This window comes from Nematolebias whitei, chromosome 21 (genome assembly GCF_014905685.2).
Source record: "Nematolebias whitei isolate Nwh7 chromosome 21, NemWhi1, whole genome shotgun sequence".
Lineage (NCBI taxonomy): Eukaryota > Metazoa > Chordata > Actinopteri > Cyprinodontiformes > Rivulidae > Nematolebias > Nematolebias whitei.
In genome coordinates, this window is record NC_056518.1 from 4512032 (window position 1) to 4536095 (window position 24064).

Here is a 24064-nt window from a genome sequence, read left to right on the forward strand (position 1 = left end):
GTCTCTTGTCTCGAGGGGGTCCTAGAGGATGCCCCTCACATTTCCTGTCTCGAGGGGTCCTGGAGGACGCCCTTCACGTCTCCTGTCTCGACGGGGTCCTGGAGGACGCCCCTCATGTCTCCTGTCTCGAGGGGGCCCTGGAGGACGCCCCTCACATTCCTGTCTCGAGGGGGTCCTGGAGGACACCCCTCATGTCTCTTGTCTCGAGAGAGTCCTAGAGGACGCCCCTCACATTTCCTGTCTCGAGGGGGTCCTGGAGGACACCCCTCACGTCTCCTGTCTCGAGGGGGTCCTAGAGGACATCCCTCACAATTCCTGTCTCGAGGGGGTCCTGGAGGACGCCCCTCAGGTTTCTTGTCTCGAGGGGGTCCTGGAGGACGCCTCTCAGGTTTCTGGTCTCGAGGGGGTCCTGGAGAACGCCCCTCAGGTTTCAGGTCCTGGGAGAGTCCTGGAGGACCCCTCCCATGTCTCCTGTCTCAAGAGGGTCACAGAGGATGCACCTTCCGCCGAAGACTCTGCACCTTCTGCAGAAGACTCTGCACCTTCCGCCCAAGACTCTGCACCTTCCGCAGAAGACTCTGCACCTTCCGCCCAAGACTCTGCACCTTTCACCCAAGACTCTGCGCCTCTCGCCCAAGACTTTGAATCCGCCGCCGAAGAACTTGAATCTGCAGAGGTTCCTCAGCCTGGGGATCCTGAGTTTGCTGAGGCCTCCATGCAGACTACTGAGGCTCCCTTGCAGACACCAGAGGCCTCCACACAGACCACAGACATGTCCTCGATGCCCGCTGAAGCCCCCATGTGCTCCTCTATGCTCGCTGAAGCCCCTGTGTGCTCCTTGACGCCAGCTGAAGCCCCCGTGTGCTCCTCGATGCCCGCTGCAGCCCCGTGTGCTCCTCACTGCCTCCTGTGTGTTCCTTGCCCTTCGTGGGATGTTCCATGCCTGCGGCAGTATGCTGGGTCAACCTGCCTGAGGAACCGATGATTCTCCCACTTGCCTTTCCGCATGCTGGGCAGTCATGGACCCTCGGGGTGAACTTTTCCATTGGCCGTCCACCCGAACTGTGGACCCATGCTGGACGATCTCCCGGCCGTGACCCCGAACTCGCTCCTTGTGTTGGACGGCCTCCCAGCCGCCACCCCCCCCCCCCACGAACTCGCTCCTCGTGTCGGACGGTCTCCCGGCCGCCCCCCCCGAACTCACTCCTCATGTCAGACGGCCTCCCAGCCGCCACCCCCCCACCCCCTGGACTTTTGATGTTTTCTGGTGTTTAGTCTTTGTGTTTTGTTCCCAGGCCTCGTCCTGTCGGTTTTTGGTTTCTTTTCCTTGTGTTATTCTCGTGCCCTCCATCCTTGCAGTTCCTCCCTCCGCCCGCCCTAGTTTTTGTTTTTGGGGTTGGGGGTTTCTGGGGACACCAGGGGGCGTCCTTGAGGGGAGGGTACTGTAAGGATGGCGCCCTCTGCTGGGCCTTCCTTGTCTGTTTTCCCTGTTTTCTCTGATTGTCTCCACCTTCGTGTCCTGCCAGGTGTGTGTGATTGTTTCTCTGTGTGTGCTTGTACGTCTTTGTATTTCTCATTGTCTGGGCATTGTCTGGTATCGTCCTGTGTTTCTGGTTTTCCTTGTGTCCCTGGTTTCCCTCGAGACATGTAAGTGTTTGCTGCCACGTCAGCTTATTATTTTTGTATTATTAAAGTGCTTTAATTTTCTCCCTGGTCCTGAGTCCTGCCTGCGCTACTGGGTTCTGTGCCACTACTGGGTTCTGTGCCAAACACAATTCCTGACACCCCCCAACCCCCCGGCCTATAAAACCACTAGACTAATTTATAATTGTATTGAGCGTATTGAGAGCGGATGAGTGCTGCGCTGCGCTGCACGGGAGCTATACATTTTTCAAACAACCAATTCAAAATCTAATGGGCCAAATTAATATAGCTGATTATCGACACGCTTTCGTTGCTCGGGGGTGATGCGGTGTCGTGTCGTTGGCTCTGAGGACTGTTGAAGCCGTGAGGCCGATCTTCTGGCGTCGGGTGTGTGGGCGGTGGCTGCTGGTTGACGGCCTGCCTTCGAGAGCCTGGTGGACCTGGGTGCTGTGTCGGCTTTCGGCTGTCGAGTCTGGGGCTGCTGCTGTTGTGAGGAAGTGCGGCGGTGTGGGAGACTGTCGCCGTTGGATCCGCGTTCCTGCTCGGAGCCGAGTTACCGCCGTGGATCCTGGGAGAGTCTGGGGCTGCGGTGTCTGATTTCCTGGAGTCGGACGTCCGGAGGCCGCTGGGCTGCGGTGGAGATCGAGGCGCTGGTTGGATCCGTGATCTGACATTGGCTCTTGGCTAACGACTTGATAAACCACGGCCATCGGGCAGGTGGTTTTGTGAGTAATGGCAAAATCCAAACTAAGAAAACATGATTTGACTGAACAAAACTCTGACGATATGGAAGAAATACGGAAATCTCTGAACTTTATGAGTTCAGAACTTGTGAAACTAACATCACAACAGGAACTCTTGATAGGTTTGTTTGAAGAAGTCAAACAATTGAAATTACAAATAAATCTCAAAGATAAAAAAATAGTGGAACTCGAACAAAGGATTGACGACTTGGAACAGAACTCTAGACAAGATAACCTCGTTATAACTGGACTGGAAATTAAAAATCGCTCATATGCAAAAGTCGCTGCTGGTGAAGGAATTACTGAAGATGCAACTCCAATGGAACAGATGACATTAGAAGAACAGGTGGTCTCCTTTTTACAAGACAGGGAGATTGATATAAATCATGAAGATATTTCTTTGTGTCACACCTTACCCAGCAAATCTGAAAAATCTAAACCGGTTGTTGTTGTAAAATTCATTAGCAGGAAATCAAGAAATAGTGTAATCATGCAAGCAAAAAAACTAAAGGGAACAAAAGTTTACATAAACGAACATTTAACAAAAAGAAATGGAAATATTGCCCGTCAAGCTAGGTTGTTAAAAAAACAAAAAAAAATAGTTGCGACATGGACAAGAAATGGAAAAATCTGGATTAAAGCACAAGAAGGATCGCAAGCAAAACTAATAAAAGAACTGAAGGATTTAGAAAAATTTAGATGAGTCTAGAAGATGACTAATTATAGGTCTTCTAAGATTCTCCAGATTAAAGTAGATAAAGTGAATAACCTGATGAACAAATACACTGAATTATGATGACGTACGATAAATCAGAATTCAAAATATATAATGTTGAAGAGGTGATAGATAGAAATTTTTTTCCAGTTAATAAAGCCAGTAAATATTATAATGAAGAACAGTTTAACGATGTAAACATGGCGGATGAAGGTCTTTCTATTGTTCACCTGAATTGTAGAAGTTTAAATGCAAATATATCCTACATATTAGATTATTTCAAAGGATTAAATAAAACTTTTAAAATAATAGCATTATCTGAAACTTGGCTTAATGATGAGAATATGGATAGTGCATATGTTGAAGGGTATGAATTACATCATATGAACAGAAAAAATAAAAAAGGTGGAGGAGTGGCTCTATTCATAGATAAGGAAATAAAATGTAAAGTAATCAGTGAAATGTCTACAATTGTTGATAATATGATGGAAATGATAACAATAGAAATAATCAATAAAAATGGAAAAAACATTATAATAAGTTGTGTATATCGATCACCATGCTCAAAGATAGAAATGTTTACCGATAAAATATTGGAGTTACTAGTAAAGAGCAGAAATAAAAAAGTTTTTTTATGTGGAGACTTCAATATTGGTTTAGGAAATAAAACTGATTCAAATAACATCAGTACATTCATAAATTCAATGTATAGTTCAAATTTGTATCCGTTAATATCAAATCCAACAAGAATCACAACTCAAAGTGCAACAATAATTGATAATATCTTCACAAATATAACAGATGGTGATATGGTGAGTGGTATTTTGATGACTGACATTAGTGATCATTTACCTGTGTTCACTATTTATAAAAACGATGTCAGTATATCAAAAACACTTATAAGAAAGAATAAAATAATAAACACATCCAAAAAAGCATTAGATAAATTTAAAGATGACTTAGCTAAACAAAATTGGGGAGAAGTGTATACAGACGATGTGAACAAATCTTATGATAAGTTTATGAAGATTCTTGAAGTATTGTATAAAAAAAATTGTGTGCAAAAAAATTATATAAAGAAAAATACAGTTGATCATCCATGGATGACTAAAGGATTGAGAAACGCATGTAAAAAAAGAATTATCTGTATTCTTGTTTCCTGAAATCCAGAACTCAAGAGGCTGAAGATAAATATAAAAAGTATAAAAACAAATTAGTAGGGATTATAAGGAAACATAAGAGAGAATATTATAGTGAATTATTACACAAATGTAGTGGTGACATGAGGGCAGCATGGCGAGTAATGAACAATGTTATAAAAAAAACACAAGGATAATATGGGACTTTCACAACATTTTGTGGAAAATAATGTGGAAATTCATGATGAAAATGAAATCGTTAATGGATTTAATAATTATTTTGTAAATGTTGGGTCTAATCTTGCAGCTTCAATTCCTAAAGTGGATAAAAATGTGAGTTATTTAATCAATGGTTGTGTAAACAGTCTGTTTCTAGATGGAACTCATAAAGAAGAAACAATGAAGGTAGTTCAAAAATTTACTGGCAAAAGATCTAAAGATTGTGAAGACATGGATATGATGGTTGTGAAAGAAATAATGGGTCATGTTATTGAGCCATTCACATACATCTGTAATTTATCATTTTCAAAAGGAATATTCCCTGACAGAATGAAAATAGCTAAGGTAGTTCCTCTTTTTAAAAATGGTGAAAAATGTATATTTAGCAACTATAGACCTATATCTTTGTTGCCACAATTTTCAAAAAATCTTGAAAAATTATTTGTGTCCAGATTAGATAAATTTCTTGATAAACATAATATTTTAAGTAATAGTCAGTATGGTTTTAGATCAAAAAAATTCAACATCCATGGCTCTTATGGAGTTGATAGAACAAGTTACTACAGCGATAGATCAAAAACAACATTGTATAAGCATATTTGTTGATTTAAAAAAAGCATTTGACACCATTGACCACACCATTCTACTTGAAAAATTGAAACAGTATGGTATTAGAGGTCCAGCTCTACAGTGGATATCTAGTTATCTGAGGGACAGAAAACAGTTTGTACAGATTGATGATGTATGCTCTAATCTATGCAGTATCTCATGTGGAGTACCTCAAGGTTCAGTTCTTGGACCTAAGTTGTTTATTTTATACGAAAATGATTTAATTGAGGTGTCTGGTATCCTGAAAGGTGTTTTATTTGCTGATGATACCACATTCTTTTGTTCGGGTAAAAACTTGGAACAGATGTTTGAGTTAATGAAGATGGAGTTTGTTAAAATACAAACTTGGTTTAAATTAAACAAATTATCATTGAATGTTGCTAAAACTAATTTTATGATATTTAGTAAAAAAAAGATAACTGTGGATTTTCCTTTCAAAATTGATGGTGTTGAGATATGTAGAGTGAATGAGGTAAGGTTTTTGGGTGTAATTATTGATGATAAACTGTCATGGAAACAACATGTAAATTTTGTAAAAACTAAAATATCTAAGTCCATGGCAGTACTGTATAAAGTAAGGGATCTTTTGAATGATAATGCTTTGTGTTTGCTGTACAATACTTTTATAGTCCCGCATTTAATTTACTGTGTTGATGTTTGGGGAACAGCTTGTAAAACTATAACTAAGCCTATTTTTGTGTTACAGAAAAGAGCTATAAGAATTATAACAAGAAAACATTACTGTCATCCTACAACTACTTTATTTTATAAATTGAAATTACTTAAGTTTTATGATCTGGTGGATTATAATATTCTCCTACTTATGTATAAAGCTCAGAATTATATACTACCCTCGAACATTCAAGCATATTTTGTGAAAAGGAAAAGTTGTTATAATCTAAAGGGAACAGATATTTTTGTGAAACCAAAGTATAGGACTAGTTTAAGGGGTAGGTCTACTTCAATACAGGGAATAGGTTTTTGGAATAGTTTGGATGATGATGTAAAAAAATCAAAGTCAATGTTTATATTTAAGAAAAAGATTAAGAACATATTGTTGAATAGATACATATAGATTTAAGTTAGTTAATATCAAACGAAATATAAATGGAAAAATTGTGATCAGTTATGTAATTTTGTTGTATTATTTATAGATGATTATTGATTGAATTGATTGTTTGAATTGATTTTGTTTAAGAAGGGGCAGAAATAATAAGATTTTTTTTTCTTCTTCTGCTGCCTTTCATTTTATGTTTTGTATTTTACTCTCTTGTTTTGAAATTGTTATTGTGTTTTTAATTTGAAATGAATAAATAAATTAAAATTAAAAATAAAATTAAAAAAATCAGTAGCTGATTTACTGCAGGTAATTCAAATGTTCTTAATAATGTTTGCTTGTGTTTGCTTCGGTTACAAAACAACCAACTGAGTTTTTTTTTTTTTCCTAAAAGAAGAAGGAGCTGTCCTTCCACCAAGCGGACCGGTTCTGACTCGGCCCAGATGAACTGCAGGAGGACGTCGAAGAGAAAGCTGTTGGATGAACTATTTTTTAAAAATTCCCCTCAGTTCTTTTTTTCAATCCACTGAATGTTTTAAGTTGCATTAATCAAAGGAGTGACTTCCTGAATGAGCCAGATGGACAACATGGGACATCCAGGATGAAAACAGAGGAAGAGTCCAGTTCATTAATGCAGTTTACAGTTAACTTATTTTTAATAGTGTGTTCAGTTTAATTATCAGTGTTTGTGTGACATACAGATTTGTGGTGTTGAATAAATAGATAAAATAAAAATTAAACCGGATGTCTTCATTTTCAACGTTAATAACATGCAATATGCTTAGCATAATTTGAATCACATAATTTGAATTACATAATGTCCAGATAGCTTCATTATATATCACAAACTTAAGATAAATACTGTTTATTATTATTAAACTTGTTATTTAGCACATAGTATGTTCTAGTGCAGCGCGACGTGTAATGCCTCGTTCTATAAACTGATATTAGAACTGGATCAGATGGTGTCTCTTGCAACACAGATGTTGGTCACAGTACCTGGAATCTGACGTAGATTAACTACGAGATTAAAAATATATTCCTTCAGAAAGCACTGTGTCCGCCACCATGTTGATAGAAATACAATATAGCGTCTGTCCACGCGTGTGTGTGCGCATGTGGCTTAACACAAAGCCTCAGCGGGAGATGTTTACATTATCAGCGGGGGGGTCAGCGAAAAACCTCCACTCTGGAAGGTGGGTTGAGAAACCTCAGAATTCAAAAAGGGGGGGCACTGGTGTCGTGTAAATGATCAGCAGAACCGCAGAGAGAAAGGAGCGGATGCACTCAAAATACGCTCCGTGTAAACGGCCTCTTAGACTGACAAAGTATTTTATGCCCCATTTGCACTGCTGCTAATAAGCCCCAACTCTGCACAGCCCGCCACAGACAGAACCCTTTTGCACCAATAATTTAGCTAGTATTTTTTTTGCCGATTTGAGGCTGATTCAGGACCTCTTTTCGTCCCTGCTTCTCTGGTGGGACCGTTGGAGCTGAGTTGAGCTGAGTCCAGACCGAAACGTGAATGCAGGACACTGATTGTTCAGGGGGAGGAGTCACTGGATCTCAGAAACTTTTCACTGATCCTCCATTTGCAATTTCAAGGGACGTGGAGCAGCGGCTGGATCTATGTTTAAGATTTTAAAAACAATAATGACAAAACCGTGTTTAATGCTAAAGTCCAGGCGTTTTTTGTGTTTGGTGACCAACAACAAAATTCGAGCGAGCGGTGTCACCGCGGAGGATCATACAAGCTGCCGAGTTGTTGAAGCGCGCGAGGCCGGACCTCGAGCCCCGGCCTCGCATGCTCACAAAGGCCGGATTCAAGCCCTGGCAGGCAGGAGGACCGGGATGAAGGGTGGAAACGTTTTTTTAAAAGCAATTTATGTATATAAAATAATGTTGTTGTTTTTTTATCAGTGAAGAATAAAAATAAATAAACGTGTCGGCTTTATCATGAAATCCTGTTTACACTTTGACTTTATTAAATAATCTGTTAATTAAAGTTAACTCAGCTGAAAAATCATAAAAAGACAAAATTATTGTATCTCTCAGGAATATTTCCCTCAAATATGTTTAAAGAAGAGACACAGCCTTTAGTTAAACTTTATTCTAACCCACATATGTACAAATCACAAAACAAGAATTACACTTTAAATTAAAGTTTTAAATCAAAGCTAAACTTTAAATCAAAGCTAAACTTTAACTCAAAGCTAAAAATAATCTGTATACAAGAAACAAAACCACAATAAGCTTTTTTACATACATAATTTGATGTATTTGTATTCAGTTCAGTCTTTTATAACTAGCTATTTATGAGCTGAATACAGCCCCTCAGACTGAAGAAGTCTTTCGGATGAAAGAAGAAACGTTTCAAGATTTTTTGTTTTGTTTTGTTTTTTGAACGTCCAGAGGACCAAATTTAACTTTTTTAGATTTAATTATAAATGTTTTTGTAGAATCTGATTCATCAGATTTAATTCAGTTCAGTTTATTTATATAGCTCCAAGTCACAACAGAAGTCGTCTCAGGGCACTGAACAGAAATATTCATATATAAAACAAGTTAACAGAAACATTCATATATAAAAATAATAATTCAACATTATTTTTCTGAGGAGCAGACTGCTTTGAATTTAACTCATCACGGAACTCTCATTAGCAGGACTTGGATTCTGGACACGCCTCCAAAATTGGTCCTAAAGTGCAGGTGCAAATCCAGGCTGAGCTGAGCCAGGCTGAGCGGGGGGGGGGGGGGGGGGGGGGGGGGGGGGGGGGGGGGTGTTGGGCTGAGCAGAGTTGGGGCTGATTAGGAGCTGTGCAAATAGGGCATTATTGAGACCCCATCGTACACATTTAGGCCACAGTATGTTGCAATCTCTCTTGTTTCTAAAATGCAATGAAACCTTACTTTAAACTAATTTCCATTTATGTAACTTTTAAGGTATATATCTACTACATTATTGAAACCACTGTGCAACTATATGGCTATCCTTGGTCTTGAGTTTGGACTTATGAAGAGTGTTTTGCCGTTGCAGTTTTTTAAGGCTTGGCCTGTGATGAAACTGTTTCCAGTTTAACAGTTGTGTCATTTTATTGTTGAATCACATGAAGTTAGGTCACTGAATGTCTGATTTCTTTGTTATGTAGCTTTAAAAAATTATAAAAGATGATACATTCATTCAAAAACAAAGTTGCAGTATGTAACTTTTATAAAAAAAAAATTTTTTAATAAAATTTTATATTTTATTTATTTTATTTGAGGTCTTGGTCTCGACTTGGTCTCAGACCCTAAAAGTCTTGGTCTTGTCTCAGTCTCGGTACACTCTGGTCTTGGTCTTGACTTGGTCTCGGGTTAGGTGGTCTTGAACACAACACTACTGTCAGCTTCACTCAACTCTGTGACAGACACAACCTCAGAGAGGGAAGGGAGGGACGGGGGAGCTTCAGTGACACCTGAGTGAGTCCGACACAAGAGTGGCTTGTTTATTTAAAATAATAAAGCACGACCCGAACCGAGCCTTTAGTCCAGTCCCTTGGCAGGCACTGACCAGGACAGTCCACTAGGAAATGTCCCGGCGCTCCCGATGCCCAAGCCACCCCTGACTGTGTCAGTTCTAACATGCAACTTTTTGTGACCTGTTGAAACATTGGTTATGTATTGTAACCCCAGATTCTATGAGTATAGGCGCAGCCCTTTAAGGCCCTTTAAGGCCCTTTAAGGCCCTTTAAGGGCGAAGCGGATGTTGTCCTCGCCTCACTGGGTCCATTCGAACACCGTATGAAGCAGAAGCTTGCCCAAAAAACGTCTTGTCACTCAGCTCCCCATGTACGTAATTACGCATTGCGTAATTATGTGTGCCATGCACAGACGCATGTTGTGTAACTATGTGTTCTGAAAAAACATGAACGCCCCGGAAAACTTTCAACGGGGAGGGAAGATGTTGAAAAAGGGGGCCATGAACCAACTGATTCATGGCTGAACAGTATGAAGAGATTAATAATAACAAGTGAACTGATTATAATCAAATGAACTGATTGGTAACAATAGTCATAAACTGATTAGTGACAATAGAACCAAATAACAGACGCAATTTGTGACTGATAACAACATCTCACACTGTAAATCATGCAGTCAGATGTGAGCTTAAACGGGGTTCCATGAAAACAATAATAATCATTCTGTTAGAGCATTAAGGACAGAATGTGTCATGGAACGAACTGTCACATCAAGTAAATAGGCTTGAGGCTGCACAGCTGCAGAAAGAAAAGCTTTGCAGAGAGTGGTGAAGGCTGCACAGAAATCTGTTGGAATCAGTCTCCCCACCATCACAGACATCTACACCTCCAGATGCAGGAAGAGGGCCACCTGCATCATGAAGGACCCCACCCACCCAGCACACACACTTTTTGCCCCACTCCCCTCAGGAAGGAGGTTAAGGAGCATTAAGTGTAGAACCACTAGACTGAGGAACAGCTTCTACCCTGAGGCTGTTAGACTCATGAATCTCTAACTAGAATAATCACTGTGAAAAACCATATCATGTTGCTGCTGATCTGTTTCGTGTTGCTGCTGATCTGTTTCAATGTTGATGTGTTCATGCGTGCACATCTGCTCACAGACTCATGTTCATGTTTGTGCTGATGTTCAATGTTTTATGTTATGAGTGCTTAGTGTATATTTAGTTGATGTTTTTCTTAGTTCATATCTTAGATGTTATTACTGTTTTTCTTATACATTTTATTGTTGGATGTAACTGGGACCCTGTGTACATAATTTCGCTCCACCACATGTACCACATGAGGTGCGAATGACAATAAAGAAACTCTAACTCTAACTCTAACTCTAAATAGAAACGAATAAATGAGCAGGGTGTTGACCACGTGACCACAGTGCAAATGTCCTACATTGTCATACCATTATGCAAAGCAGTCGAAGATGCAATACCCCTGGTCAAGTGTGCTCTGAGGTTGTCAGGAGGCTCTAAATCTGATGCTCTGTAGGCTTCAGAAATGGCCTCACACAGCCAATGTGACAAGTGCTGGGTGGATAACGGGCGACCTACAGATGCAGCTGTATAATACACAAACAAATGTTGAGTTTGACGCATTGCAGCTGTGCACGCTATGTAACATGTCAATGCCCGCACCGGACAGGGGGGACCCTTCAAACGAAATCGCTCTTGATTTAAAAGAGCTTGTGATGTTTTTAGGCATAAAAGCTGGGTTGGTCTTTGATCGGCTGAGCTGCCGTCAGCCTGAATTCTGAGACATGACGGAGCGACAGAAAGGGCAGATAAATCGCTCACTCTCTTAGCGGATGTTAAAGCCAGCAGCAGGGCTGTTTTAAGAGACAAGAATTTAATTGGAACCTGATCCAGAGGCTCAAATGAAGCTTTGATCAGGGCTCGCAGGACCAGCGTTAATTCCCACTGTGGAACAAGTGGGTGTGAAACAGGTCTGCGTCTTTGTACACCTTTTAGAAAACGCTTCATCGGCGGATGATTAAAAGCTGTTCTGTCTCCGAATCCTTCGTGGCAGGAAGAGATGGTTGCAGCGTATGTTTTAATCATGCTGAACGCCAAATTTCTGTCCATCAGCTGCTGCAGAAAGGACAGCACATCGCCTAGAGGACATGAGGTGGCCTCTACACCTTTCTCTGTATCCCAGCACTGAAAAGCTGTCCACTTGATGTGTACAGCGCTGTGGTAGATGCAGCACGTGAATCCTGGATTGTGCACACTACATTCTGTGGGAGACCCATCCTCTCTAAGCGGATCCGCTCAGCGGCCAGACCCACAGGTGCTGGCCTATTTCTGGGTAACTCTTGATCGCTCTTCCTGCCTGGAGGAGAGCATCCTCCCTCCACAGCAGTTTCCACGGGCGCCCCGACAGCAGGCGTTGCAGGACTGGGAAACCATGATGCATTCACACGCTTGGGGGCCACCAGGAGAGCTGTCAATCCCTCCTCCTGAACTCGGTTCGAGAACTGTAAAATCAGAGGAGGTGGAGGAAACGTGTAAAGAAGCATTTTGGGCCATGGGCTGTGAGCAAACGCATCCACCCCCCAGCGGTGGTTCGTCTCGCGGGCTCAGAGAAAACCATAGTTGACACTGAGCATTTTCTCGTGTCGCAAACAGGTCCATGTCATGTCCATGACAGGTCTTTGCCAAAATTTCTGCCACGTCTGGGCCATCAGGTCTGGATGGAAGATCCAGTCCCCGTGACACGGACCGCCCCTGGACATGACATCTGCCCCTTTGTTTAGAACACCGGGACTGTACACTGCTCTGATGGAGAGCAGATTTTGGTGTGCCCAACACAGTAGTTTTCGCGCAATGTGTAACATCTGGTCTGAGCGCACACCCCCCTGCCGGTTTATGTACGCAACAGTAACCTTGTTGTCTGTGTGAATCGAAACGTGTTGATTCTACAGCACAGGAGCAAAGTGTTGAATCACGTTCAAAAACGTGCGACACTCCAAAACATTTATGTGGGCTGATGTGTGATTGGGCCACAGCGCCCCTACAGCTTGAGATAGGCATGTCTCCCCCCCCAACCTGACAGTGACGCATCTGTGAAGACTGACACGTGTGATGTGGGTCTGCTGACGGGGGCTCCCTCCGACAGATACAGGGTGTTTTCCCAGTGTCGGAGGTCTGCTGTCACAGAGGGAGGAACAATGATCATCCATCTCTTTTGTTGTACTGGATCCACACGCAGGTGCACAAACCCCCTCTGGAGGCGTCTCATGTGTAAGAATCCAGCGGAACCACTGTGTGAGCTGATGACATCATTCCTAACAGCTTCATGACGGAAAACAGCTGTCACCACTCTGCCAGGTCTCACGTGATGGAGGTGGTCTTTTAAAGAGCCGATTCTCGTTTGTGATAAACGAGCCTGCATGGTGGTCGAGTTTAATTCCACTCCCAGATACACAATCGTCTGGGCCGGGAGAATCTAGCTTTTCTTCTAATTTATGGCGAAGCCCAGATTTAACAGGTGTGATGTCAACACCTGAGCCTGCATCGCTGCTTCCTATCTGGAGCGTGACCGCGGCAGCAGGTCGTCCAGGTAAAAACAAAACTCACATCCCTGCTCTGTGTAACGGTTGCAGGACCGTTTGCAGATACTTGAGAACGTCGAGGGGAGAGGGAATTTCGAGCGGCAACCTGTTATACTGATACTTCATCCCTTGAAAAGAGAAGTGCAGAAATTTTCTGTTTTGGAATGACCGGTATGTGGAAGTAGTCGTCTTCAGGTCAATGGAAGGCAAACCAGTCATTTCTCTGGATGTTGTCCAACAGATGTTTGGTTGTCAACATGCGAAAGCTGACAAATCCAAAAATTCTCATTTCTCCGGTCCGTTTGGGAACCATTAAGTAATGAGAGTAAAACCCTGTGTTTACTTCTCCGTAGGGAACCCTGGAGATCACCTCTTTTACTAGAAGTTCTTGGACTTCTGCATTCAGGAATGAGATTTGGTCTGGTGATGACAGGACCGTCTCTAAAATTCTTCCGAACAGGGGGTCGGGTTGCAAATTGCAACGTGTATGGATGTCATTCAGTCCACCGCCTCGACAGCCTTCATGCGCCACGGGAGTGTGATCCGTGTGACCCAGGGAGAGGCTTCCTCGAAAAGGGGTATGAACGTACCTGTGTGCTGTGCTCGGACCGCAGGCCCACCTTCATGTCTAAGTAAACCGGCGTGTGTTCAGGAGAGGCGTGTGACAACTGATGACGCCACGGGGGCGCGCATTTGATGCCACTGCGGTGAAGCGCGTGTCACTCCTGCCGCGAGCGGGGACCTGCGCTGGGCTCACTTCGCGGTCTCGCATCTATGCTGACATGAGCGGGCGGTTGCTGTGGAACGGTGAGCGCGACTTCATCCATGCCGTGCCGTTTGAGTGAAGGCTGCGAGCCCCACAGGAGCACGTGTTTTCCTTGGTGGGATGTGCGTCGCTCTTGCTGGGAACAATGGTTCGTCACTGGGTTCGTTCAGCTGTCTCATGCTTGTGCTGACATGAGCGGCCGGGAGCTGAGGAGCGGTGAGTTAAGGCTGTCAGCGCTGCGGAGGCATGCGCTTGCTTTGGTGTAGCGCATGCTGCTCTCGCTGGAAGCGAGGTTCCTCACCGGACCAGTCCTGCGGTCTCATATTAATGCTGATGTGAGCCGGTGAACGCCGGGGAACTGTGTGTGCACCTCCATCAACGTGGTGCCGTTAGGATGACAGCTGTTCGCGTCGTGTGAGTGCACGTTTGGCACTGCTCGGGTGAAGATTGTGCATTTCAGGCTGAAAACGAGTTATTTTGCTTACCATCGTTGTGTCATGCGAACATCTTGTCTCGTTTTAGAGCAGCGGTGATTTAAAAAACCCTTTATTTAAGGACACCAGCTCGCTTCGTGTGGAGGATGTGTGCACAGCCGCTGTGAGTTCATCCGAGCTTACAGACTGGCTAAGAACAGACACGTAAATCATTGAATGATGTTTTATTTCAACATTTGTGTCATCTTTACACACACCCTCCGCAGACCGTCATATTTGAATCTTTTCCCCCGTGAGCTCTGGGATTTGTTGGCCCAGGGCGCCGTTTGCTGGGGATCTCTGGGAAAACGTTGGACACTCAGTTGCCGGGATGAAGAGGGCCGGTCTCTGACGGGCGGGGCTGCGGTGAAGCTCAGCGAGACGGCCGTGGAACGTCGTTGCCACTTGCTCATTTCGTGTGGAGGATGTGTGATGGAGTCGCTGTCAGGTCAACCGAGCTGACAGACTGGCTAAAAATAGACACTTTCATCATTAAATGATGTTTTAATCCAAACTCGTGTCACCTTCACACACATCCTCTGCAAAAGCCGTCATTTGCTCTGCGATTTGTTGTCCTAGAGCACCATCTGTTGGCGGTCTCAGGGAAACGCTGAAAACTCTGTCCTCCGGCTGCGATGCGGGCCGGCAGAGAGCAAAAGAGGCGCACCGGTTGAGGATGACGTCAGCTACCCTGCAGAAGGAGCGTATGTCTCCTCCCGCCTCTGAATGTGTACGCCAACAGCGTAACGTGTTGTTCGCTGCGGCTGTCTGGAGCGCATGCTGGTGAGCTCGGTTGGAGAGCGGTGTCATCATCTGGATTACGCTAACCAGAGGTGCGGGACGCTGGTCCACCCTGGACATCTTGCTCCGAGAAAAGCCTCCGTCAGGCTCGGCTCCAGGGGGCACTGAGGGAATTTCTGCTCGGTGAAAACCCCTCTGCTCTGGTGATGGGCGCGGACTGTGAGAACCGGTGCCCCAATCTACCAGGAACCGGCTGTGGCCTCGTCCCCGTAGGACGTCCTGCTGGGAAACCGAGGCCAGATGGGATCAGGACAGCGAGCCGGAATAGAGCGCAGAAAACTTTCCCGCCGGATCATCCGAACTGGCGGAGAAGGCGCGGGATGTAAAAAAGGTCCCTTCATGTCAGCTGCCTCCTGGGTTACGCCGGGCAAACTCCAGAGGGTGACGTCGGCTGGGAGCGGTGTGATCGCCGATGTGAAACGAGGCGGGATGAGGTGAGCATTCGCTCAGCCCCCTTCCACCGACACTACTCTCTCCAGGAGGGAATGAGCAGTGGGGGCTGCTGCTGACGTGGCCTGTCCTGGAGGAACCATCTGATTCGCTCCGAGGGTTGGAGATAAGAGGAAAATTACAAGATGGCGTTGTCCAGCTTGTAGCGACCTGTCACTGAGAAATACTCCTCGGCGCTTACCTTGAAACAAGACTGCTCGTCAGCTTCTCCTCGGGGAGGAGAGCTCACCAAGACGACCGGAGGTCGACATGACGGGCCAAGCATTCTTAATAGAGGTTGGTCATCTACACAACTTTCCTTCTTCGTTCTTCTGACAGTGCTATTAGCTCGCTGAAGAAAAATGGGAGCCGATTACCCGCTCTTAACATAATTTATACGGACTGGGTGGGGCCCACACAGCAGGTGGGCGTGGACTAAATTTTTCAGTGTGATGCTTCGCATAACGGGATAAAACCCATCAGCGACAGCCTTAAAGGGCGAAGCCTATACGAAATAGAACTGAATGTTTTTACCGTGAAGTCTACCAGAACTACAGAGCTCTAAAGAAGGCAGTGTGATAAAAATCCCATTGATTGCTATTTTTCTCATGCAAAGTACTCTCTTGACCAAAGAGAACAACTTTTTATTTAAATATTTACCCCAACGTTATACATTTTTACAGTGAATAGCAGATGAACTATCATATAAAATTTGTGTTTATCATAATTTATTATTATCATATTGTCATAATTTATCTTTTAGTTATTTGAATCATTCAGGACACACTGGAGAGACTGTCTCTCTGTTGGCCTGGGAACGCCTTGGTGTCCTCTCAGAAGAGCTAGAAGAGGTGGCTCTGGTACGAGACGTCTGTGCCTCCCTGCTCAAGCTGCTGCCCCTGCGACCCGAAATCGGAACAAGCAGAAGATGATGGATGGATGCATGGAGGGATGGATGGATATTTGAATCATTCTTTATTATCTGATTGTATGATTGTTTTATTATGTGTACAATGCTTTGGTCCTGCGGATGTTTAAAGTGTTCTATATATCAAGCTGCTATGGCATCATAACACTGGAACATATTAGACTGCTATTTGAACTAAACTAGTATTTTAATTCACAGGGTTTTGATCCTTACCTTGACCCATTCGTGCACCAGTGAGAGCTTCCTTTGCACTGCCGAAGCCAAGCTCCCTGCAAACAACGCTGGCTGACAACAGGTTCCAGCGGTCATCACACACTGTCCCCCACTTGCTGTCTTTAAGCACCTCCACCCGACCTTCACCCAGCCTCGCACCTCCTTTCAGCCTCACATTGTTCTGAATAACAACAGTTGGTTAAAAGGGTCTCAGTATGCTGGCAGATCTCTATAATCATTTCATCATATCATTTTACCACGCTGTTAACTTTGGGATATTTAGTTTAAACAACATAATTGATCCACACAAACATTTGCTGATAATTAATTATTATTAATTAATTATTATTAAATATTTTAATTCCTCCACTTCAAGATTACCGAAACTTTAACTTTCTTTTTCAAGCTGCTGTTCTGCATGAACTGTGGGCCCGGCATGCAGTTGACGACAGCCGGCATGCCGCCTGTGCAGGTCGATGTGGCATTTGGCTTTCTGAACTCCATGGGGCAAGCTGCCAGGTGGACCTCAGTACCTGTACATGCCACAGAGTGAATGAAGAAGCTGTTCTTCTGACGCTCCAAATATAGCCTGAATGGGGGCAAAGACAAGAAAAAGATGAGAGACTAAATGACTCTAACAGTGTATTTAAACCACACATTTCCTGTTTCGCCTCAAATAATTACATGGTAAATGGACTGTACTTATATAGCACCTTTCGTGCTTTATACTACAATCCGTGCCTCATATACCCATTCATACAGCACTCTACATCTCTACAAAGCTAATTGAACAAATCATTCTAAAGAGACTAATCAGTGCTTTAGCTCACATTCAGACACTGATGGGACACATATCAGAGGCTATGAGCGGTTCAGTGTCTTGCCCAGGGACACTTCGGCATGTGACTGCTGGTGGATTCGAACCCCCAACTCTTGCATTGGAGGACAACTGCTCTAACCACTCAGCCACAGCCGCCCCAATTACATGACTAAATTTAATTTAGCTTGCATACAAAAAGCTAAGCTTAAATCAGGTGGTGCAGTGGTTACAGCTATTGCCTCTCAGTGAGAATGTTACTGGGTTGCCTCCCACCAGGTGCCTTTCTGGGTGGAGGTTGCATATTCTCCCCATGCATGTGTGGGTTTTCTACAGATAATCCGGTTTCCTCCCACAGACTAAAAACATGCATGTTAAGTTAATTGGTAGCTATCCTGATGCATGCTCAATAATCCAGGTAGAAAAATCTAAAAAAGTTAAATCTGGTCCTCTGGACATTCAAAAAAAACCAAAACAAAGCAAAACAACAAAAAATGTAGAAGCGTTTCGTCTCTCGTCCGAGAGACTTCCTCAGTCTGAGGTGCTGTTTTCAGCTCAGTCTCTTAAATAGCACCTTCTCAGAGTGGATCAACCAGTTTTGCTGCTGACAACCAAAACCAGCTGATCACCTGCTCAAGAAGGACCATCAGCCTGTGCACATCCTGGATAGAGAGGAGCGATGGTTTGAGAGAGGAGTAAAGGAGGCCATCTTTGTGAAAAGAAACCGTCCATCATTAAACAGGGGTGGAGGCCTACGTGTTCAATTGTCCCCCTCTTACAATGCTGTGATTGCTAGTATCACTCAGCCCTCTGTGAATAGTACACAGCCATCAGTGTGCTAATGATCCATTGTTAGGCTGATGGTCCTTCTTGAGCAGGTGATCAGCTGGTTTTGGTTGTCAGCAGCAAAACTGGTTGATCCACTCTGAGAAGGTGCTATTTAAGAGACTGAGCTGAAAACAGCACCTCAGACTGAGGAAGTCTCTCGGACGAGAGACGAAACGTTTCTACATTTTTTGTTGTTTTGCTTTGTTTTGGTTTTTTTTGAATGTCCAGAGGACCAGATTTAACTTTTTTAGATTAATTGGTAGCTCTAATTTGATTAGAGCTACCAATTAACTTAACATGCAAACCTTAGCGTAAACGGATAAATTCAATTAATACTTTGACCCTAAACCTAATTGCTGACCTAATAATGATGTTCCAGCATATTAGGACTGGGCTTTGGTGTCCATATAGGGACTACTGGTCCTGACAACACATATTATACCAGAAATGTTCAAACAAAAAGGTAACACAAACCAGGTAAACACACACTCACACGCACAAACACACACACACCACTTAAAATAGAGTGTAATGAAAAATATTCACATGTTTTTCAAGACTATAGCTGTTACTTGAGCACACAAAAACATTTTTTTATCATAATGAATCATAATTTAATGTTTACAATCACAAAATTGTGTTTGTAAAAAAACTATATGGTATTTTTTTTCAACAGACATGTATGAACCTTACTTAAGCATCTTTGAGTATTTAGAAAAGTGCTATACAAATAAAACGTATTATTGTTATTATTATTATTATTATTATTATTATTATTATTATTTGCAGAAGCATAATAAAACAAATGTTGACAATTCAGTCAAGTTTTTTGTCTTTAGATTTGGATACGAGGGGAAACCTTTGTAAGAAAAATATGTTGCTACACGTGGTTAGCTTAATTTAACAGAAGGAAACATCTATTGAAACAGCTGCTCTGTCCAAAGGTTACAATGCCTGCACCTTTATAAATAGTTTACATGTGTTAAGCTTACAATTTTAAAGCAAAGCTTGCATTTTGTAAAAATAAAATAAAAAACTGATGAGTAATCCAGTAAACAAGTGTTTTTAATCAACAATTTAGAAAACTATAAATTATTCAGTGAAAATCAGAATTAACTTCGCAAAGCAACTGGATTTGTGTGTCAAGTTATGGAAACTAAACGATTCAGAATTAAAGTACGAGCATTTCATGAATGATCGCCTGCCGCCTTTCATGTCAGTTTCAGATTAAAATGATTTTTTGTTAAACACTGATGGAGTAGTACCAACCATTTGGTTTCAAACGTGAAACTAACAACTACTCCCGCACCAAACTTTCTCACAAAACCTGTCAAATCCACTGATGTCTATCCACTTTTGAGTTTTGGCACCATCTTAAATTATGTTGACTATTAAACGTAATCAGTTGCAGATGTACATCTTTATTTTATGTTTGAAATTTTCATTAAAATGATTGATTCATGGTAAGTTTTGCTAATAGTACAGACAATGACTGTGAAACTTTTGAACTTGTACTGCCTTTGGACAGAAGCAGACTGGCTGTTTTTCTGACTATAGTATATAAAGCTATAGGCTACCTTTAGTTTTAAACTTTTATTCCAGTCAGAACTGAGAGTGGCAGTACTCCTCCTATTGATCGTAATGGGAAGGAAGTGAAGGGAAGGACTTTTAATGTTTTTTATCAACACTTTGTGAGTTGTTTTGCAGAAGGAGATCTTTTTAGAGACCAACTATTTACCCAATTAATCATTTATCCTCACATTACCTTTTGCCAGGATTGCTCTGTTTAGACTTAGAGTTAGCTTTAGCTTTGGATGGCTGCCTGCAAAATAGAAATGGGTCATACCGCACAGTTAGAATAAGAAAACACGACAACAGAGGGACACAAACACATTATAACAAAAGCTACACAATGTATGTTAAAACTGTGGTCACATTGTTTAAAAAAGATATGTCACATTCAAAGTAGCTGTTAAATTTGACCTCTAAAGGGTCCAGTTTTACAACAAAAAGCACTTAAAGTACTTTAATGTAGATGCTCAACAAAAACACTGTCATTAAACAGATGTGCTGAACTAAAGACAACTTAATGCACACACAAAAAACAAACAAACAAACAAACAAACAAACACAAATCTAACCCAGAAACATCTATGGACATGTTTGTCCTGTGCTCTTATGTGATGAACACTGGAGGGAAACGTTTGTCCATATTTCTTTGTTCAAATTGTGTTTTTTTATCTGTGTACTGCATGATTGACGTGTAGTTAGTACTATGATTGTTGTTTTTTTATTTATTTTAATGTTATGATCAACATTTGACCTTTTCACACATCACTGCTTTCTGTTTTGGGAATTACAGATAAGGAGGAGCTGTGTTCAGAAATCAAAACACGATGATTGCATCTGCTCTTTGTTGGAGGGGTTTTGACTTGCAGACCTCAAATTACAATAAAACATACTTTTTTTGTCTAGACTTTGTTTATCCATTTAATTTTGATTATTAATTTAATCAAGTAGAACTTACAAAGGTTGAATTGGGCAAACATGCTCTGTACATTCTCAGTTTTCCTCTAAAGATAAGCCAGGTGATATTGTATTTGACAAAAGTTATGAAGAAGTTTTCAACAACATTATTTAGTTATGTGTTGACTGGCTCAGCTTCATAAGAGATATAACCAATCTGCCATATATCAGACAGTGTGTAGCCTAATGATTCTAGTTGTGTGTATGAATGATTATTCAGTGTAGTCACTTTATTTGGCTCCTTAACGAGTAATACAAACATCCAACCTGAGGCTACTTAACATATTGTCAGCTAGCAACTTACAAAACAAATAAAAGCAGAGAAAGGCTAACTTCCTAAAACTCATTGTCTAACGTGGCAACAAACTCCACTCGTGTGGAAATCTGAGTAGAATAAAACGAGCAGAGCAAATGATTTGCAGATGTAGCGCTTGTCATTTGAACTTTGAACCTTGAGTCCAAGAACTACAGTGCTTTGGAAGATTTGCCCCCTTACAGATTTATTCTGATTTGTTATTTTATTCCGTTTAACTGTTTCAGATCAGCACACAGATATTACGATCAAACAAAAATTACCTGAGTAAAAACAAAATGCAGTTTTCAAATGATGATTTTATTTATTAACAGGACAAACTATACCAACTGACTTTGCTCTGTGTGAAAAAGTAATTGTACCTTTAGTAAAATCATTAATTATTAGATTTTTTTAAACGGAGTTCTGTTTCATTGCCATGTCCAGGCCTGATTATTGCCAGACCTTTAAATCAAGATCATTTTAATGGAGCCTTTACCCACAAATGAAGAAAGGTGGAGGAGGGGTGAACCTCCCCAGGATAGGCTGCTGAACTAAAATTTCCAGAACACATCAACAGTTCATCCAGGTGGTCCAAGAAGAGACTACAACAACAAAAAGCCTCACTTGCCTCAATTGGGGTCATGGTTCAAGATTCAAGCTTCTTTATTGTCATTTACATTGTGTACCCAAGGTCCCAGATAAGTTATACACCCAAAAATAGCAAAAATATAAAGTGTAAAAAGAAACAGTATACAAGGTTCTAAGATATACGCTAAACCCTAATGATGTTGATAGGAGCAGTATTGTAGGGGAACACCGCCTCAGAAAAAGAACACCTCATCTCAAACAAACATCATTCATGTGGTTTTTTGTTGTTGTTGTTGAAACTGTTTAAAATAAGATGCATCTATCCCCTTGGGAACAAACAGACATTGTTTTTGCAGTTATTTAACTCAGCTCACAAACTTATTAGTTGACACTAATGTAATAATAGAAAAACTGTCACTGTGTTAACTTCACTGTCAATATGAATTTGTTTCCCATGAAAAGGACAAATCGTTTTAATGAGAGTTTTGGTCTAACAGCTTCAGGGTAGAAGCTGTTCCTCAGTCTAGTGGTTCTACACTTAATGCTCCTCAACCTCCTTCCTGAGGGGAGCGGGGCAAAAAGTGTGTGTGCTGGGTGAGTGGGGTCCTTCATGATGCAGGTGGCCCTCTTCCTGCTTCTGGAGATGTAGATGTCTGTGATGGTGGGGAAACTGACTCCAACAAACTTCTGTGCAGCCTTCACCACTCTCTGCAGAGCTTTTTTTTGGTCCAGCTGTGCAGCCTCCATGCCACATGTTGATGCTGGAGCACAGGATGCTCTCCATTGCACACCAGTACCATCAATACATGATGAAAAAGACTAAGAGCAAAAATGGCCTCTGTGGGAGCATTCTGAGGCCAAAACTACTGGCCTCACATTTACCAAACATCTTGCTGATCCCAAGACTTTGGGGAAAGTGTGCTCTCAGCTGATGAGAAAATAATGGAATGATTTGGAAGTTTTCCCATTACAGCAGGTGTAAAACTAACACAGCTTTTTGTAAAAAGAACAGCACACCAACAGACAAACATGGTGGTGGTGTGACAGTCCAGGGCTGCTTTCCTGCTTCAGGACCTGGACAGCTTGATTTGACCATGAATTTTACTCTATATCAGAAATTCTTAAAGGAGAATATTTGTGGGCACAGGTTGTAGAGCTACCACCTCTCAATGAGCAGGTCACCCTGGTTCAAATCCTGGCTGGGGCCTTTCTGGGTGGAGTTTGCATGCTCTCTCCATGCATGCATGGGTTTTCCCCGGGTACTCCGGTTTCCTCCCACAAACCAAAAACATGCATGTTAGGCTGATTGGTAACTCTAAATTGTCCCTAGGTGTGAGTGAGAGAGTGAGGAGTTCTTTGTCTTGTTTATCTCTATGTGTCCCTGCGATGGACTGGAGACCTGTCCAGGGTGTCCCCTCCCGCCTCTCGAACAGTAACTGCTGAGTATGTGCACCAGTGACCCCTATAACCCGAAAAGGAAGAAGCGGGTAATGGATGGAAGGATGGATGGATGGCTGGATGGATGGATAATATTTGTACATTAGAAGGTGATCGGCAGCACGGTGGCGCAACTGGTAGAGCTGCTGCCTCTCAGCGAGCAGGTCCCGGTTTCAAATCTCAGTCCGGGTGTAGGGATTCTAGTTTATTTAGTTACAGGTTTATTTTCAGTTTCTTGAGTGGCAGGAGGGAACTGATTACTCCCAGCTGTTACCACTTTCTTGATGAGAAGACTCCAGTACTTGAGGCCCTGGGAAGCTTTTGGACTCTGCTGGAACATTGCCCCACTTACGCTTCTTTTGAAGACCAGTCTCCTCACCATCCTAGTTCTGTCTCTTGCCTCCCCGCAACAGAAATCTTCCCTTGTGAGTCTTCTCCCTCATTCAAGCCTCTGCACAGGACAACCAATTATCCATCCAGCATCCAGCTCAGATGTTCGCCCTACCACCTTCATTCTCCACTGTAGTGAACTAGGCCTCCGATCAAACCTGCCTCTGAAGACCTTCATGGGACAGGAACTGTTATTTCATTGATTTGAATCCAGAAATACAAATTAGCTCATCCAGAGACTTTCTAATTGTATCCTGAACTAATCAATTGAAAGAACACTCTCTTTTTATATTATCATTACTATTTTACAATGTCTTGATAATCAAAAGTGTGTTTAGTTCATACCATTTTTAAATGTTGAAGTGAACCACTCATTTTAAAT

General features: G+C 42.4%; 1 protein-coding gene across 1 annotated transcript in view; it reads right to left on the bottom strand.

Moving 5' to 3' along the window:
* Window positions 1-1911: 1911 nt before the first annotated feature.
* Window positions 1912-24064, bottom strand: part of LOC119427634 (lysyl oxidase homolog 3B-like) — a 74688-nt gene continuing 52535 nt past the window's right edge. The window contains exons 4-6 of the mRNA XM_037695271.1: window positions 17183-17390; window positions 16802-16982; window positions 1912-2294 (exon numbers count right to left, since the gene is read on the bottom strand). Of these exons, the coding sequence (XP_037551199.1) occupies window positions 1912-2294; window positions 16802-16982; window positions 17183-17390 (772 nt within the window). The remainder of the gene's footprint in view (window positions 2295-16801; window positions 16983-17182; window positions 17391-24064) is intronic.